The sequence below is a fragment of the Dermacentor variabilis genome, chromosome 7, assembly GCF_050947875.1.
Source record: "Dermacentor variabilis isolate Ectoservices chromosome 7, ASM5094787v1, whole genome shotgun sequence".
NCBI lineage: Eukaryota > Metazoa > Arthropoda > Arachnida > Ixodida > Ixodidae > Dermacentor > Dermacentor variabilis.
In genome coordinates this window covers 53,716,045-53,733,661 of record NC_134574.1, presented here as the reverse complement: position 1 = coordinate 53,733,661, position 17,617 = coordinate 53,716,045, and the positions used below count along the sequence as shown (strand labels likewise).

At 45.5% G+C, this 17,617-nt stretch overlaps 1 protein-coding gene across 1 annotated transcript in view; it reads right to left on the bottom strand.

The window, feature by feature from the left end:
* Positions 1-17,617, bottom strand: part of LOC142587441 (uncharacterized) — a 66,435-nt gene that overhangs the window by 25,197 nt on the left and 23,621 nt on the right. The window contains exons 6-8 of the mRNA XM_075698463.1: positions 9,762-9,832; positions 4,031-4,137; positions 2,327-2,391 (exon numbers count right to left, since the gene is read on the bottom strand). Coding sequence (XP_075554578.1) covers positions 2,327-2,391; positions 4,031-4,137; positions 9,762-9,832 — 243 coding nt within the window. The remainder of the gene's footprint in view (positions 1-2,326; positions 2,392-4,030; positions 4,138-9,761; positions 9,833-17,617) is intronic.

Genomic DNA, 17,617 nt, shown 5'->3' with positions numbered 1-17,617 from the left:
GCCATTGCTGTAATGTTCCATATAAAGTCCAAGGTTGATAACATCATCGCCACGCACCGCATGTGCAAGTGAAAGCGCGCGAGGGTGAGTTGATGATGGCGGCTCAATCATGCACGCAAGGGAGGACAGCTGGGAGGAAGCGTGCCCTCATCCATTGCACGCAAGGCACCGGGCGAGGGAAGATGAAGGAGGAGGGATTCCTGTAGCTGCTAAGTATGGCTCAGCCAACGGGCCCTATCTTGATAGAGATCTGCACAGTGTATGCCAAGGGACACAACTTCGTGTGCGCTGTCTTTTCTACGCTTAGTTCGTGTTCAACCAAGAGGCAGCACGAAGGTCAATTCACTCGCGGCTGCTGCCACGCTTCCTCACTCCAGTGTTTTGATGGCGAGTTTCCAAAATCATTGAGTGAGCTGTGTTTATGTTTGCTTATGCACGCGTGGCACCATGCATGTTAATTTCATTAATAAGGGAATGTTTACAATTTTACACGGCTGATGAAACTACTATACCTACTTGATATAGTTGTCTACTATTTTGCTATCGCAACTGATGCTTTGCCTTTTGGGAGAAGCATTTCCAAAGCTATAGTCATGTGACGGGTCACTCGAAGCTACGAAAAGAGGCCGTTGAGCGCCTACGAGTTCAGTGCATTTGAAAAGGGGCCGCCATACAGTACTTCGCAAAGCTGGCGGCTGTGAACATAAAACTATATTCCCTTGCACTTGCTTTCGTTGGCGAGGCAGTTTGCCAGCTTTCTGAGGGTTGAAAAACCACTGTGAACAGATCTGCATTTATTTGGCAACCATAACTTTAGTCCTCCACACCAAACGTCGCAGCTCCGATTAGGCCTAAAGGGTTAGACAGTGTAGCAAATGGTGTGGCCGTGAAGAAAATTCACCCCAGCCAATGTGATGATGGGTCGTTGTCGTGGAAAGCTTGTCACTCATTTGTTTCTAGGGGTGGCTCATCAGTGACCAATTGTGCGATCAAGCATACGGGTTAGATTGACGAATGTTGAAGCGGCGTTCGGATCTGCATTTGACTAGTCAGTCACTACCGCGAGCACGCGTGCCAAGTTCGCCTATGTGCTAATATGCATAGGTATCAACTACAGGGGAGCTACGGGGCTCGAGCCCCCTCCGATGTTTCCCCGGAGGGGGGAGGGGGGGGCAGAGCTCCCCCATTCACCTGATTTATAGGTAACCAAAGTTTTGTTAACCACATGATTTGAGGTTTCTTTTTAGTTGCCGTGACTTTTTCCCTTAGAATTTTATTATGGCTAAAAGCTTATAATACTACCTTATTGTCGGTGTGGACGTACACAGTTTTTAATTGATACTTTGGCTTTATTTCTACAAATTCTGAAAATAAGAGGACAAGCACATTATAAACACCAGTGGTGGCTACCTCATCCATGTTATGAAGAACGGCAGCAAAGAGGGGTGAACGGTTCATACAGCTGCGTGATTCACCTTGGCTCCACAAATCAGATTCATCATCATCATCCCTGCCTATTTTTATGTCCATTACTCTGTCAACAATATGTCCAATTACCAATCTCTCTTAGACTACGCGATCTACAACAGTAGGGGTGCAAAAAGACAGCCCAGGAATGAAGACAACACGCATTAAGTTAGCAGCCATCCTTGCTCACCCTTCAGCACCATGAGTTAAGGGACACTAAAAGGCAACACCGGTAGCCTTTTGAACCTGTTTTCATTTATTTGGCCAAAAAAGCTGAACAATGAAAAAAATTGAGATAACTTTCCTATTTCTGCCTTTTACACTAAAACCTCGGAGCCAATACATAAGTGCTGCTGTAGATTTCGAAGTTTTTTCTCATATCAAGGCCATTTTGGTACAAAAAGAAAGTTTTTGAAACTTGCTAGGTTTAGTCTTTTGTTATTTCACAACGCAGTGCAGTCCTTTGCTAATAAATTGATCTTTTGCTGCATTCTAGAAGCCATTTCCACATGCACAGTGCTGGTGCAACAGGTGGCTCATAACAACCTGTATCGCCATGCTATGTGCACAATTTTGACTACTCAGTCAACTGAAAATCATAAATTATTCAGTTGTGCACTCAAGCAAGCATTTACGGGATTTGTGCTGCCGTACTGCTTTTCGACAGCCATTATAAATATAGCCATCATTCACAGTTTTGAAAAGGCACATTTAACAGCCACCGCATTTGTTAGAAAGCCAAGTACTGTGTTTTATCTGTAAGCCCGAAAAGAGCTCCAGCAGGAACATACCTCAATGTGCCTGTTATGGGGAAAGGAATGTTTTGCATAGAAAAGGCAAGTGAAAAAGACAGACCTACCTGTCTGTGGCACCCTTGATGCGCACCTGGTCCTCACATTCCAGGCTCTTCTCTCCCTGCTTCACCTGTGTGGTGTGACAGCAAAGAAATAACTACATGCATTCCTTTTTCAAGCGATCATTACATTACATTACAAAGCAACGAGCATATTTGCACACAAGTCACAAACCACTCTTGTTCCATAGAGATTCTTTAGCACCTCTCATCAGAAAGGGTATGCAATACCTGTTGCAAAAAGTAAAGAATGCGTCTCATATTAAGGGCACCTCTTCTCACAGATACTCCTGAACAAAAACGTTTTGAATGCACCTCATCAGCAGTCAAATTTTGCCATTGCAATGTCCTCACAACTTCTTCCCCCCCCCTTTTTTTTTCTTTTGTCATTCGAATGATGTTCAAAAATGCATGCTGCCATGCACAAGCAGAACGATTCCTGCCATGCTCCACTCATCGTCACAACAAGCGTTTGCATCTACACAACACTGAGACGGTTGGGTGTGACTCTTCATTGGGCTGCATAAGCTCAGAGAGGCCAGAGTATTGGTCCAGTGGTATCATTCTCTGCCACCAGATGGCACTCCTGCACCATCTGTTACACGAGACTTTTTTACTTCAGTTCTGATAGAGGCATCACTTAGTCATGACCTCTAAAGAAATAAAGCCAATGCCCATGACTTCAATGCGCATTCAAAAGTGCATTCAAAGTGGCATCACCATATCGAAGTTACCACACTTTCATTTTCGCATACTTCATCGCTTAGAAAGCCTCTGCTGATGGTAAGATTGACTTTCTGGCCTACAATCTAATCTACCAATCTAGCTGCAACGTTACCGTTTAGCATCCTTTTAATGTAAACGTCACAGTAAAACATGAACAGTTGTTATGCTACAGCATTAACCCCTTAACTACCGATGTTGAGGAAGCTCATCCCCTGGTGCTGATGACGAACTAACTCATAGTGAACTTTCTGCTATTTGTGTGTATGTGTAGCCCCCCCCCTCTCCCCTTGTCTCGACTGTGTACACTTGAGAGTTGGCAACCCTAATCACAAGTTGTATTCCTAAATGCACAAGTGCTGAATTAATAAGGTTTTAGTGAGCCCAACTTAGATGTATTTACTGCATCTAAGTTGGGCTCACTGCATCTAAGTTGTGCCTTTCATTTTAAAAGGCGTATGTTACATTTTATTATTATGATGCAAAAAAACTTACGTAAAGATGTTGTGTTGCTTTTGCATAAAAATTATGGTGTTTAGTGTCCTGAAGCTACACGATGGCTTACGATAACAGCTGTAGTGGGGAGCGTCCAGATTAATTTGGCCATCTGGAGCTCCTTAATGTGCACCCAAACGATGACACACAACTGTTCTCGCATTCCATTTCCACTAGAATGTGGCTGACACAGCTGGGATTCGAACCCATGACCAGCTGCTCAGCAGCAGAAAGCCGTAGTCACTGAGGCACTGCAGCGGGTACCTTGGCAAGTGCAATAATGAAAGAACAGTGACAATCATTGTATGGTGGCACACATAAAGTACTTTCGTAAGCATGCTATTTGGCAAGATTCCTAGTGTTTGCTGTGCAAAATCTGAGCCCGGTCCTGCTTAGATTTCACATGGTGGTGCAATCCTGTAGTGCATACAATCCTCCAGTCTGGCGTTACTCAGTATTCTCTCTTACTGGCCTTGCAGGCTGAGATCTCACCTTGTCAACAAAGGGGCAGCCTCGCAGGCCTGATATGGAGAACTGGTTCACATCGTTCAGTCTCAGGTATGTGTGGAGCAAGACCGTGAATGCAAACTCTGCATCACCTGCAGCAACAACAAATGCACAAAATGGCACCAGCTATCATTAGGAACGTAAAAAGAAGGTCTGAAACAAGAAAGACTGGCAAAACGAAAATATTCATGCAAGGAACTAGTGTCAAGAGGTGCAGATGGAAACAATGCACCGAATGATCGATTGGAATGCACCAGGAGTGGCATTCTCCATCATTAACATTTAGGAATACCTACACGAGATATTGCGTGACTAGCGTCGAAGGTGTTGACATCTACGGGCAACAGTGCTTCTGCCACTGTGCTAAGACATCAATCTTGGCACCGATGCATGTGGTGCTAGTTGCGCAAAGTCTCTCAAAAGTGAAAGTATCCCTGAAAGTGATTGTCGAAGGATATGGCCCCACCAGTTTGTAGCATTCACAGTGTATTGCACCGATGACTAGTCATTTCACAGATATAGATTCACTGAGTCACAGCCACATGGCATTGCATATTTTTGGAACTGATAAAAGGGATCAAGTGTTGAGGCCATGAACCACACAGGTAGATTAGGAACAATGGTGACAGATGGTATGCGGCCTTTAGCACAACCACGGCTGCGCGTCACCTGCAGTGGGATGCTAGTGGCCGAGTGATTATGTTAGCAGCATGTAAGTGGACATGTCGTGCAGTTTAAAGGTGCTTCTGAAATTGCCCTAAAGGAGCTCAGAGCTGAGACATGTTTGTTTTACTTGAGATGCACTGCAGAAACACTCACACACTTGTATATTTAGGGGCACATTAAAGAACCCTGGGTGGTCAACATAGATCTGAAGCCCTCCAGTACAGTGTCTCTCATAGCTTGCGTGTTATTTTGGAACATTGAACCCCATAAATCAATTCAAGAGAAGGGCGCAGGCAGTGTTCAGTTAAGAAAGACAAGGAGCAAAGGGTTACTATTATGCTTGCAGTGGCAGCATAGGGATAGAAGCCGGCACCCTTCACGAGCTTCAAAAGGAAGACCTTATTGACAGTGACCTTTCCACATGGCATCCAAGTACAGGTTCAAGGAGTGGGTTAGACGAGGAGCATATGCTCGAGTGTACTGCAACTGTTTCGGGACCAGTAATGCTTTCCTTCCTCCTAAAGAAAAGGGGGGCCGACAGGTAGACTAGCACATGTGGTATGAAGGTTGTAAACAGGGATAAGTTTATACCTTCCTTCTAGAGGTGGGCAAATATCAAAAATTTTTAATATGAATCAAACAAGAACAGTATATGTCAAATATTGAATAGAATATTGAATATAGAGGCATATACGAATTTACAGTAAGGATATTCGTTTCTACAAAATTAGGTACCATGCCTGTGCTTGACAAGTCCAAAAAAAGACAACTGACTATCAAGGACAGAGAATACGTTTTCAATACAATATCAGTAATTGTCATTAAAAACTGCACAAACAGCCTCTCAACATTTTTGGAGAATGGTAGCTAATAACTTTTCTAGGAATTAATGGCTGCTGTATGGAATACAGCATTACAAAAATGATAAATGCAGTAAAATGCTTCTTAAAGAACACTTCTACAACGAAATCACCTGAATAACAAAGGATTCGTTATGCCCCAGCTGCATTCCTGCTTCACATGTATTGTGAACACCTCTACACTGCAGACCATTGCAATGATTCGCCTGTACAATGAAAGAATTTAGGTAACCCCAACAGGTTATTTGCTGCTTTACAGCAAACACCACTGCCTTTCATAGATGTCACCAAAGTGCACCATGGGTGTACTTCGTGCTAGCAGCAGCGCTAGCAACGCACTTGACGAGCAGGAGGATGTCAGAAGTAGTCATGTTGCACTGTTCCAGGAATCGCTCAAATTGTAGGCTGCTTGTTGTAGCTCATGAACAGTTGCGAAGGCTGATGAATATGTCGTAGTTGATGACAATGCGATGGTGCAATCCTACAGCTGACGACCAACGACGTCTTCAAAGCCAGCTAGAGTGGAAAGGACGCCAATGTCAGCAAAAGCAACAGTGACGAAGATCCTGTACATGAACTAAGAATTTTGACGGTAAAGGAGAGGATAGCAGCATTTGATGATCTACGGCTTTACTTTGTGCAGCTCCTGTGTTTTGGAGCAGCGCATGCTGTGAACCTCGATGCAACAATGTTAGGTGCAGTCGCACATTCTGTTCACAATAAAAATTCTGTTCACTCAGTCGCTCGTAAATTCATGTTAAATAAAGGTCTGTTATTCAATATGCTTAGTGTGCTCCAGTGTGAGCTGTGTGGTGTACATCCATTACAATGAAGTGACCTGTATAATGAAGGATTTTGGTGCTCCCGAGCACCAAAATAGAATAGTTATAGAATAGGTTATAGAATAGGTTTTGAAGAGGAAAAAAAAGGATAGTCAGACCCCACACACCGTGGGAATCACATCACAGTAACATCATTCACATCACAAGTCACATGACTGATTCGTCTGTGATCACATCCGTCGTGTGAATGCAGCAAAAAGAGAAGGCAGGGGGAGGGGGGCAGAAAGCCGCTGGTCAAAGGCACGACGTGCACAAGTCATGCATCCCCAAATAGAGAGTTTTCCGAAAATATCTGAGCGTTGTTGTATGCGGTTATTTCCAAGGTTAGGTGTGCGGATCTTCAATTTTTTTTAGGCTGTTGTAATTGGGGGTGTGGTTTACAACAGGAAAAAAATATTCTACCCAGTGGCACACTTCTAGTGATGCAAGTTCGCATCACAGAGGGTCATCGAAGAGCGGCACATACTAAGTGGTCTGTGCCGAGTGACTCGGGATGTTCCAGCGGGTGGTTTCAAGCCGGTTTCTCTCAGCACAACAGCCCGATGCTCTAACCATTTGATCGTAGACCACGCAGCGACCCAGGTTAGCGAGAAATTTGTTACACACACACACACACACGGACACAGAAAAAATTAGTGACGTTTCACTTCATGAAAATGGGTTATGCGCAAGCGTATGGATGCCGCAAACGTGCACAGCAAGCACCAACACAAACTGTCGCAACACAAACTGAAAGGGCATGACTGCAGTTGCAAACGCTACATTGATCTTGACGGTGCGGTGCCTGTTGTGCCACAGGGAAAGTGCCATTGCTACACCTTCAAAGAAGAGACACCACGAACATGCACAGCAAGCACCACGGCATCTAAGCAAAACGCTATGTACGAAGGTGAGCTTTCTGGTTGAAACACGGCCTCTTGATTGGGGCGATCTTATTGTTTTGCACTTTTAATATTTCAGTCTGAGAAGATTTAACATAAAAGGCATGTGCTGCCGGTGTTTTGTTTCGTGACATTTCTTTGCAGGCAGACATTCTCAAAATTCCAATGAATAACTTTGTAATGAATGTAGGACAAAGTATGAGCAACTTTAGTGATAGAAGGAACAACTTTAGTGCTGTATAGAATGCTTCGTGGCCTCAGACAAACACCGCTAATTTGAAGAGCTGGCCAGTTATACTTGCACATAAAATTCCCCCCCAAATACAATACTCCCTAATGCGAAATTCGAGCACAGCTCTATGTGTGTTTTCATTTTGCGATATACTGGCTGGCGCAGACAATCTGTCTCACGCGGCACGTTCCAAACGAAGCAAAGTATGGTGCAAACTTTTTATAACTTCTTGTCCATAGAACACCATATATTCTGAACTTTAACGTAATGAAGTGTGTTTGCACACAATTTCAATGCCAAAATGGGCGCTTCAAGCCTAGCTGCCATAGCTTTCTCCATGTGCTGCAATACGTGGGCTTAGGCAATGCTTCCTCTGGCTTAGGTTAGTGCACCGTTCAGCTTCCCGTTATCTGCGTTTGCTCTATCAGCATGAAAGTGCCGACTGTAAAGAGATGCCGAGTTCATCACGATGCCGCAATTAAAAGGAAAGCTATCATGCGTGCGGAGACTTGATGGAAATCGGGCCACATCACAGGTGTTCGGAGTTCCCGAAACTTGCGTGCAGGACTGGCGCAAATAGGAGAGGCGTTCTACGCCAGCGGCTGCTAGGTATGGGGCGGCCTATCTTGAAAGAAATCTGCGATGGAGATAAGAGTCTATGCATCTAGGCGCACCGCACTGTGTTAGCGTCGATGCGAAAGGCTGCACAAAGATCAATTCCCTCACTCCTGCTACCGCACTTCCTCACTCCAGCGTTTATAGAGTTTCCACAGTCATTGAGTGAGACGTGCTCATGTTTGCTTGTGCGCGCGTGACACCATGCTTGTTAATTTAGTTAGTAAGCAAATGTTTAAATGTTTATACAGCCAATAAAACTACTATATCCTTACTTTTCTTATAGCTGTCTACTAATTTGCTATCGCAATCGATGCTTCACCTTTCGGGCGAAACTGCAACTTTTTTTTATTTATCACAACTTTAGTGCATTGGGAGAAAATCTTTTTTTTTTTCCAAATGAGAGAAAGTTGTATTTCTGCATGAAAGAATGAGGTGCGCAGTCCTGTAAAAGACTTCTTTTCTTAGGTCATGAAAAACGGGTGCGCATTACAATCAAGGGCGCGGTAGAATCGAGTAAATATGGTATTGTGCGTATATGGTGCGTATATATTCAAGCATTCGCCCATTCACTTATTGACACCTTGGCAATAGAGTGGGCGTAAAATTACGTGCCAGTTGAGGGCAGATGTGTGTAGATACTGTGCGCGAAACGTACTACGAAGGGAAGCGGCGCTACTCCCTTTGTCATTGTTTAACGAGCGGTACTCACTCTTACTGACATTCCGTGGCAGAAGCGCTTTGTTTGAAGGTTAGCGATACAAGGCTAGCAAATGAGCAAATTTCTGCATCCTCGAAGAAATCCGTATATATCAAAGTGCCGGTAGCACATACACACAGTTGCAGCAACGGTCCGCGAACTTGGCTGAACAGATTCATTTCATTCCTTAATATGCCAGTCACTATTTTTGCAGCCAACTACTGCACATCGTCAATCGACATGATTCAATCCGACATGATTGGAGCACGGTGCATCAGTGGAAACTCAGTTGCATTTCCGAAGCTGATTGCACAGAAGCAAGGTGGAAGCGGTAATAATTTCCTATTCGTGCGCTGACTCTGAGGCGAAGTGCAGCGCGCCCGCCAACAGCGCCACCTCGTTTCTCTAGAACAAACTGCTCTGCAAAAAGGGTCAATACAAGATTTTTATTCTAGCATTATTGTATACATCTCCATAATTTTCTTTTCTCTTCTTTAAAACTCATACTGAGGTGCCCTCTGGCAGCAAAGCAGTGTACAACATTGGCAAATAAATGGTGCATCAGAACAGGACAAGGAGAGACAGCACAGGTGGGCAATAAAGTCACGTATTATCCTGTTATAAAGCTTTGTTTCTTCGCAAAAGTAAGTGCAAACCAGCCCAAATTAGCACTCTGTTGATGCACAGTCTACCGATCTCTGTCTAGGTGCAGCAACATGTTTCCAGAAACTTTTGGATAACCTTTTACACAGGTGAGAGAAGGAGAAAAGGCAAAGGAAAGTGCCAAGGTCAGCCAGACAAACACTAAGCTGGCTTCTCGGCACTGGTAAAGAGTGGAAGTACAGAAAGAACATTCCAAAATACGCTGGGACATTTGACAGCCTACAGCTGGCTGGGCACAATGGTCAGGAAGACTTCACCTGTATTGGTCACCTTGACGTCAAGGACCAAATTGTTCTTTCTAAGGATGACTGTGTATAGCACCTGGAACCTGCGACAGAAAGCAGAAAGATGGCACATTAGAGTAAAGCGGGAGACACACGGTCTGATTTGGCAACCAATACGGCGCCCAATACAGCGTCCGACAGGCTGGAACGGCAGCTGGAACCGAGGCTTTTTGCCACACCAAAGCGAGGGGTCGGACGCCCGGCGCGCGACAAACCGGGCAAGTTTCCGTTGCATCTGGCAACTGCACCCACGTTTGGTCTCAGCCAATGACACCGTGGCAAGGTACAACATTCTCCGACATTGCTTCCACAGAGGCAGCGCTGGCAGGCCAATTTCTCACCGCTTTTTTTTTTAAATGCAAAGCATTTCTTGGCGAGGTGCAGCGGTGGCGTAGAGGTAGAACACCCGCCTCGCGTGCAAGAGGTCCGTGGTTCGAATCCCGGTGCCGGCAAATTTCCACCGGATTAAAAAAAAAAATTTAAAAAAAAATCCGCGTGTTGATAAAATTGCACAAACAGGCCTGGAGTGTGGCCTGATCCCGGTGACCAGAACCGGTAACGCACTCGCTCACCAGAGCAGGATTGGCCACCCTGGTGCAGTACTTGGCCACAACCTCCTATGAACACAACAATCAAACCCCGGCCCTCAGTCCCCAGCAGCTGCGAGGCAACTGACCACGGCGGCGGTCAGACCTGCGACGCAGCAGAGGGTGCTAAGAATCACTGGCTCCGGACAGGCCGCCATTGGAATATGAACCTGGCAACGTTTAACGCTAGAACGTTATCTAGTGAGGCGAGTCTAGCAGTGCTATTGGAGGAATTAGAGGGAAGTAAATGGGATATAATAGGGCTCAGTGAAGTTAGGAGGCCGAAAGAAGCATATACAGTGCTAAATAGCGGGCACGTCCTGTGCTACCGGGGCTTAGCGGATAGAAGAGAACTAGGAGTCGGATTCCTGATTAATAAGAATATAGCTGGTAACATACAGGAATTCTATAGCATTAACGAGAGGGTGGCAGGTCTTGCTGTGAAATTTAATAAGAGGTACAAAATGAAGATTGTACAGGTCTACGCCCCTACATCCAGTCATGATGACCAGGAAGTCGAAAGCTTCTATGAAGACGTGGAATCGGCGGTGGGGAGAGTGAAAACTAAATACACTATACTAATGGGCGACTTTAATGCCAAGGTAGGCAAGAAGCAGGCTGGAGACACGGCAGTGGGGGAATATGGCATAGGCACTAGGAATAGCAGGGGAGAGTTATTAGTAGAGTTTGCGGAAAAGAATAATATGAGGATAATGAATACCTTCTTCCGCAAGCGGGATAGCCGAAAGTGGACGTGGAGGAGCCCGAACGGCGAGACTAGAAATGAAATAGACTTCATACTCTGCGCTAACCCTGGCATCATACAAGATGTGGACGTGCTCGGCAAGGTGCGCTGCAGTGACCACAGGATGGTAAGAACTCGAATTAGCCTAGACCTGAGGAGGGAACGGAAGAAACTGGTACATAAGAAGCCGATCAATGAGTTACCGGTAAGAGGGAAAATAGAGGAATTCCAGATCAAGCTACAGAACAGGTATTCAGCTTTAACTCAGGAAGAGGACCTTAGTGTTGAAGCAATGAACGACAATCTTGTGGGCATCATTAAGGAGTGTGCAATGGAAGTCGGTGGTAACTCCGTTAGGCAGGATACCAGCAAACTATCGCAGGAGACGAAAGATCTGATCAAGAAACGCCAATGTATGAAAGCATCTAACCCTACAGCTAGAATAGAACTGGCAGAACTTTCGAAGTTAATCAACAAGCGTAAGACAGCTGACATAAGGAAGTATAATATGGATAGAATTGAACATGCTCTCAGGAGCGGAGGAAGCCTAAAAACAGTGAAGAAGAAACTAGGAATTGGCAAGAATCAGATGTATGCGTTAAGAGACAAAGCCGGCAATATCATTACTAATATGGATGAGATAGTTCAAGTGGCTGAGGAGTTCTATAGAGATTTATACAGTGCCAGTGGCACCCACGACAATAATGGAAGAGAAAATAGTCTAGAGGAATTCGAAATCCCGAAGGTAACGCCGGAAGAAGTAAAGAAAGCCTTAGGAGATATGCAAAAGGGGAAGGCAGCTGGGGAGGATCAGGTAACAGCAGATTTGTTGAAGGATGGTGGACAGATTGTTCTAGAGAAACTGGCCACCCTGTATACGCAATGCCTCATGACCTCGAGCGTACCGGAATCTTGGAAGAACGCTAACATAATCCTAATCCATAAGAAAGGGGACGCCAAAGACTTGAAAAATTATAGACCGATCAGCTTACTGTCCGTTGCCAACAAAGCATTTACTAAGGTAATTGCAAATAGAATCAGGAACACCTTAGACTTCTGTCAACCAAAAGACCAGGCAGGATTCCGTAAAGGCTACTCAACAATAGACCATATTCACACTATCAATCAAGTGATAGAGAAATGTGCAGAATATAACCAACCCTTATATATAGCTTTCATTGATTACGAGAAAGCGTTTGATTCAGTCGAAACCTCAGCAGTCATGGACGCATTACGGAATCAGGGTGTAGATGAGCCATATGTAAAAATATTGGAAGATATCTATAGCGGCTCCACAGCCACCGTAGTCCTCCATAAAGCAAGCAACAAAATCCCAATAAAGAAAGGCGTCAGGCAGGGAGATACGATATCTCCAATGCTATTCACAGCGTGTTTACAGGAGGTATTCAGAGACCTTGATTGGGAAGAATTGCGGAGAATACCTTAGTAACTTGCGATTCGCTGATGATATTGCCTTGCTTAGTAACTCAGGGGACCAATTGCAATGCATGCTCACTGACCTGGAGAGGCAAAGCAGAAGAGTGGGTCTAAAAATTAATATGCAGAAAACTAAAGTAATGCTTAACAGTCTCGGGAGAGAACAGCAATTTACAATAGGCAGCGAGGCACTGGAAGTCGTAAGGGAATACATCTACTTAGGGCAGGTAGTGACGGCGGATCCGGATCATGAGACGGAAATAATCAGAAGAATAAGAATGGGCTGGAGTGCGTTTGGCAGGCATTCCCAAATCATGAACAGCAGGTTGCCGTTATCCCTGAAGAGAAAGGTATATAATAGCTGTGTCTTACCAGTACTCACCTACGGGGCAGAAACCTGGAGGCTTACGAAAAGGGTTCTACTCAAATTGAGGACGACACAACGAGCTATGGAAAGAAGAATGATAGGTGTAACGTTAAGGGATAAGAAAAGAGCAGATTGGGTGAGGGAACAAACGCGAGTTAATGACATCTTAGTTGAAATCAAGAAAAAGAAATGGGCATGGGCAGGACATGTAATGAGGAGGGAAGATAACCGATGGTCATTACGGGTTACGGACTGGATCCCAAGGGAAGGGAAGCGTAGCAGGGGGCGGCAGAAAGTTAGGTGGGTGGATGAGATTAAGAAGTTTGCAGGGACGGCATGGCCACAATTAGTACATGACCGGGGTGGTTGGAGAAGTATGGGAGAGGCCTTTGCCCTGCAGTGGGCGTAACCAGGCTGATGATGATGATGATGATTTCTTGGCGAACATTTGCCACCTTACAGTATTTCTCTCTCTATCTGTCTCTCTTTCTCTCTATCCATCTCTCTCTCTGTCTATCCGTCTCTCGCTCGCTTTCTCTGTCTATCCGTCCATCTATCTGTCCGTCCGTCCGTTCGTCTATCTATCTAGCCGCCTATATCTTGGTGCTCTCATGGTCATTTCATTAACTTTGCATGTGCAGTGTAGTCCACTTATAACAATATCAAGAAGAATGAAAAATCCGATTGTTACAGCTGATGATCGCTATACCTCAAGTGCCATAAATTTACCACTTACGATTAAAAAAACTGACGTAGAAAGTAAAAATGAAACATTTATTTATACCTCTAAACAGCATGTGAAGCGTCAGGCATACTGAAATAGTCAGCAATCTGTAGTTGCTTTTGCAGAAGTTTCAGGTTTACAACTGCGAGGTTCATCCCATCTAGCGGCGCTGTGCGAACACTGACGGCTATAATTTAGCTTGCACAAAATTAATGAGCAACTGTATCAACGACAGTGCACTTTGCGTGAACATTGGGGTCTGTGTCAAAGATGGGTCACTATCAATCTCGTCATCACTGCTGCTGCTGCTGTCGTCCCCTCCGTCGCACAATGCCACCATCTGTGGTGACAACAATCAGTCCGCTGGAGATTCTTTGCAGAAGGAGGCAGTGCTATCTGCACTCAGAATCTCCTCCATCGAATCACCACCATCAAAGGTGGTAAGGAGGGGCACTGGCGTCCTCGCCAATATAGTTTCCTCACAACAGCTCTGCCATCCACCATTTTGACTTTTTCATGCAACCCGGTTATAACAATTATCAGTTATAGCAATAAAATTTTTTGTGGCACTTGAATATTGTTCTAAGTGGGTTCGAATGTAGTATGACCAAAGTGTATTGCGAACATAAATGATATGTCATGACATGAATATTACGACGTGCATGTCACATAGCTCATGAAATAGCTGCCTACGTCTTGAGTATGTACCAAAATTGGCATAGTATGACAATAGTGTATGACGAACATAAATGATAAGTCATGACATGCATGACATGTACGTCATGAAACAGCCGCCTATGTCTTCATGCTCTCATGATCATTTCGTTAACCTGGTGCGTACCAAAATTGGCATAGTATGGCAAGAGTGCATGACGAACATAAATGATAGGTTTTTTGACATGACATGAGATGTGTGTAAAGTAGGTCATTAAACAGCCGCCTACGTATTGGTGCTCTCGTGGTTGTTTTGTTAGCTTGGCAGGCTTCCTGCACACTCCTTTGCATAACATCGGTTCCCACAGGGCTTGGGATCTGCCGGCTTTTTCTTTTCTTTTTTCCTTGCCGGCTAAAATTCGTTTCCGACATGAAATAGTTAAAAATTCAGTAAAATTATTTTAAATGCATGCCTGTTCTGCAAAGCAGCATCTAGGACACTAGTACGTAGTATTGGCGAGATCAGGAGCAGCAATGTAAGGACATTTCACAGGTAGACAGCACACACCGAGTGTCTTGAGTGAGGCTGCTCACTCGGCTTGCATGTTTGCCTTTCGCACCGAGGGGGTCAAGTAAACCAATTATATTTAATTATGGGCAACATAAGTGTACAGTTTTAATCATGTTAGCACAAATAAGTGTTCTTTGACAAGCTCGGGCTAGATCACAAGTGCCATCAGCCGCAGCATATGCAGAGCTAGGCCTACTGGCGCTATCGCTGGCTGTCAACAGAGCCGTCAGTGGACTACAGTCGCCGACCGATTTTCCGGACTCCGAAAATTCGGACATGCCCGATTATTCGGTCAGCTTCGCGGCACCGCCATTCTCCCCATAGACCATAATGTATAACAACTGCCGAAAGTTCGGACACCTTGCAACCTCTCGTCTGATTTTTCGGACACTCCTTGAGCGAACTCGATCGAGAGCACCATGCACCGACTCTGACCGGCGCATGGTTCGACTTGCTGAACACCATTTTTGTTTCGAACGGAGCCTCCTTGCTGCCCCACAAAGTGGCGCTACTGGAAATCCCCGCTCATCATCATTTCTGCCTGGTTCGATAAAGTGGCTCTACAGTAGTTCTGGTTTCAGCTTAGTAAGCCATGTCAAGACAATCCAGCAGCTGACTAGTTTCTTCAAGCGACGCTGCGAGCAGGCCACATTTTTCGTTTGTGCGACTGGTGTCGGCACGGTGGTGTTTGCTTTGTGTGCTGTGTCAAGGTTTCGGTGATCCAACGCAGCATACGGAAACATCGCATCAAGTGTCTAATGGCGCCGACAGTGCCCGCACAGACTGCGCTGGGGAATGCCGGCAAGCGGGTGCCGGGAGGCCTAAGATTTGTCGCCTTCCGATGTGCTCCCTACTGACACGGAAAATGTTCTGCCGAGACCTGCGCAGTGGTTGCATTGCGACTCCGGACACCGTCTCATTTGACAGTTTCACAGGTGCCGACACAGCTGTACTGATGTGCGCAGAACTCGACGATGGCGAGATCATTTGTCAGATTTCTGCTGCACCGCTGGACGATGACTCTTGAGTCGGAAGATGACGCACCATGTGCTACGCTGCCGTCGCATGCGGAGCGTGTACAAGCAGTGACTGTGCTTTCAGCCAATGCCTCCTTTACTAGATGCCCGCCGCGTTGCTCGCTTTCCCATTGTAGCGGCAGTTCCCTTAGTTCAAGTTAGTTCAGCATAAATTCCGTGAGGCGGCGCTCGTTGCCTTTTCAACTTCCGCCGGATGTGGCAGCGGCAGCTGAATGCATCCGCCGGCGCGTTATATGCGCGGGCGTCTGTTAGCGGGCGTTATCGTGGGCCTCCGAGACGGTGGCAGATGCCACGTTAATCTCAGAGGCCGCAGCACGTGATTGCAAGTTGCAGGCGTTCGCCATGAGAGGCGCTCGTTGCCTTTTCGCGGAGGAGAGAAAAGGGAGAGGGCCCGGAACCAAGCTACCGGACAACGCGGCAGGCATCTAGTAAAGGAGGCATTGTTTCAGCCACCTATAGTGATCGTACGACCCTCTCCGAGATCAGGCTTATCCGATTGCACGTAAACGGAACGGCGTGCTACGGCGCATTCACGATTTCTTCAAGCCTACTGCCGAGCCCGAATAAGTGCGTGGAAATAAAGGATTTCATTTTTTTTTTTCATAATCTGCTTTTTCGGACACCTGTTTATTCGGACATTTTCGCAGTCCCCGTGAGGTCCGAATAAACGGTCGGCGACTGTACACACCATTTTGAAGCGTTCTGTCACTCGCAAAGGCATACTTTTATTGACAGTATTTGCATGAAGCAAAGCAGAATTGTGCAAAGTTGTTTATATTGCATTTCTTGACGAAGATATGAAGCCTTCCGAGCGTACAAGCTGGGGCGCCGAATCTGGGTGGAGATTACGCACCATTCGCTCATTTGGATGCATGTCCCATGTGCCCTGAATCATTGCATGCCACATGCCGAAACATGCAGCGCTGGACGTCGGATCGGTCACCGAATCGTACCGTGTCTCTCTTCAACCGGCAGTTATTAACTCGGCGGATACAAACAATACAGGTGCATGCTGAACCTCCGACTAAATTTTACATGAAGTTGATATCCAGCAAATGTGATTCGCACTCACAGCTTCGTTCAATTTGCACATTTTACCGCACTGCTTGCAGCACAAATGCCATAGCACAAATGCTTTCAGAGCCAGTCGGAACAACTGCTAAGCTGGCCAAGTGGTATCATGCTCTCTGCTACACATTTAGAGAATGCTTCGCCATTTCGACCAAGGCGTAACAGTTGTGCCACTCCTTTCAGTGCAATGCTGTGGCAGGATATACAGCACACTCCCTTTAAGATGAACATGATGGGGCCTTTAAAGTTTGTTTGTCTCGTGAGAAATCCATATTAACAGAAGGCCACTGACTCAGCAAGAACTAAACACAAGTCTGTAATCTGCTCAGCTTCTCAGAGAATTTGTCTTAACAGAGTTAATCTTAACGGGAGTCCCCTGTATTAGATATTGTGGAAGCATGTAGCTGCACCTACTTTCTGGGACAGTTATCTGACTGCCTCAGTGACTCCCAATGACATCACCCTCAATGGCTGGCAGGTGCATTACTTATAATGAAAAAAACTGGTGCTAACGAAACAGCAGACGAAGTAGCTTGAAGGAGCTTTCTCCCTCTTCACTTCGTCTGTTGCTTTCCTTTCATATTATAAATACCGCTTTGTTCGCCCTAATTTTCTCATTACAAATAATTATTCATA